Source organism: Penaeus monodon, chromosome 21 (genome assembly GCF_015228065.2).
Source record: "Penaeus monodon isolate SGIC_2016 chromosome 21, NSTDA_Pmon_1, whole genome shotgun sequence".
Lineage (NCBI taxonomy): Eukaryota > Metazoa > Arthropoda > Malacostraca > Decapoda > Penaeidae > Penaeus > Penaeus monodon.
The window spans coordinates 36739086-36741398 of NC_051406.1; the positions used below are offsets into that span (position 1 = coordinate 36739086).

The 2313-nt window shown below is 36.6% G+C and overlaps 1 protein-coding gene across 1 annotated transcript in view; it reads left to right on the top strand.

Annotated features, from left to right (window-relative positions):
* Positions 1-2313, top strand: part of LOC119586443 (stromal membrane-associated protein 1-like) — a gene marked incomplete in the record, with an annotated part of 22546 nt that overhangs the window by 11083 nt on the left and 9150 nt on the right. The window contains 3 exon segments of the mRNA XM_037935171.1: positions 368-575; positions 844-1244; positions 1625-1729. Coding sequence (XP_037791099.1) covers positions 368-575; positions 844-1244; positions 1625-1729 — 714 coding nt within the window.

The following is a 2313-nucleotide window of genomic DNA, read 5'->3' on the forward strand; positions in this document are numbered from 1 at the left end:
AGTAGATTGTACTATGAAACCAGTGTTTTACATAAGTGTTTTCCTAATCAAATTCTAGAGTCATGCCTCTGGCTACCATTTACTAATTGAATCACAGTCACTTGCTCTTTCTCTTTAGGGTAAAGAAAGGAAAGCTGTCAGGACATAAAGGAAAGGATTTGGGAAGAGACAACAGAAGATTTGTATCTTCAACATTTCTGAATTCTCTCATGTACACTAGTCAATTGGAAACAGAAAGGAAGGTCAACTAAAGATGAAAAATAGTAGACTAACATTTTAGGAAATGTCACAAATACAGAAAATGTTTGATTTGCTTGTGATTGCTGTTGTTATATCCAGACTTACATTGATTATTTTATTCAAACAGACCAGTGGGACAGTAGAGTTACCTGCTCCTGTAAGTGGACGTAATACAAGCAGAGGAACAAGTGCATCTCCCAAGCCACTGCCGAAAGCTCCAGGCAGCAAGAGTTCCTCTCCATCACCAGGGTCTGTTGCGAAAGGAACTGCATCATCATCAAAAGCATCAGCCACAGCCACTGCATCAAGTGCCACTCAGGACTTGCTTGGGCTGGGTTAGTGTTTTATATATGAAAATGAAATCTTTTTGGCATGGACAAATTGCTTATTAACTAATATTTAACTAACAGCACTAAACTTTTGTTAGTGAATAGTATATCTTCTTATATAAAGTTTATTGCTACACAAACCGGGAGTGTACTGTGTCAAATGGAGAGAGGTGATGATTGCAGGATCTTGAATTATTATGATTGGACCATAATAGGTTTCATTAGGGCCATTACAAAGAACTTCCTCATGATAACTCTTTTTCTCATTTAATAGATGCACCCTCAACTAATGGTACAAGCACTGATAGTTCAGATCCATTTGGAGAGTTTGTAGTAGCACCAGCCAGCCAGACAAGCACTTCAAATGTAGCAAGTAATACAGCAAACCAAGAAACTCCAGCTGCTCCTGCCAATGACTCTGCCAAAACAGATGAGGAGAACTTTTTTAATCAAAAATTACCTGAGGGAGGGTCAGATAAATTGACAAAGGACTCAATCCTAGCCTTATATGGGCAAGCACCTGCTCAACCACAGCCAACCAATGTATATGGTGTTCCCAGTAATGTATACATGGGGGGGGCACCTCCTGGCCAACCCATGCCTCAAGCTCCAATGGGTATACAGAATGGAGGGGTTATGGCCCCACAGCAACAGAACATGATGTTTATGGCTCAAGTAAGCATTGTTATGATTGAACATATTCTATAGTTGAAGCTAGAATTGAATCATGCCAACTGTTGAAGTAAAAATTAGTTAGTGTAATACTGCCAGCATCATTGTATTTTTTTCTTCATTTTTTACTGTTTTAGAGGACAACTAGTTTGTCATTTAGTGTTATATGTTCCAGATTTGGTCAACCTTGCCAGTGTTTTCAAATCATCTTTAAACTAGTTAAGAGCATTTCCCTTGTTCTTTATCTGATAGCTTTTTCATAGATAATAGAAATTAAATCAATTTATGGCAAATGCATAAAAAATACAGTGGAATACATCACATTTCATATATAGTTAGCTTCAGTATGTCTTGCTTCATGTTTGATTCTTGTGATCCCATAGAGTGGTATGGCAGGAAGTGGTGTCCCAAATCCTTTCTTTGCCAATGGCATGCCGCAGGCTGTCCCCACTTCCATTCAGCTCTCAGCGGCCAACCCATTTGCTCAGGTATGTGGTGGTGAATTTTTTTGATGTTCCCCAAATTACAGTTATTAAAGATTTCAGCTGGAAAAGGTGTTGCATTTTTAACTGGAATTCTTAAAATAAGACATCCAAAAATGATCAGAAGTGGCTTTATACTGATTTCACCAATTATTATTGCTTTTGTGCTGGGTGTGTTTGTATTATTTTTGCAGTTCATTTACTGTTATTTTACTGTGCAGAAAGTGTCATGAGGGAACATTCCTTTTTATTAGTTTGCAGAAAGCCCAGTGCTGAAAATTATTATTTAAATGTTTGTGGTGTTCTGCATTTTAAAAGAAATAGTAGAACTGTTCTTGGCTGGTTTTTGCTTTCAGAAGAATATGTTTATACTTGTGTCAGAATCTATTTTTTCTTTAATAGACAAGTGTTTAAAAAAGGATAGTATGTGTATATGAATATTTGCTTAGTTAATACTTTAGGCTAAGAATGAAACTGTTAATCAGGAGAAGAAATTATGTAGATGATTAAGAGGATTATACTAGGAATGAGATCAATATCTTGCATTGATAATACATTCCATTAATTCAGTTTATCATCATTATTGGTGC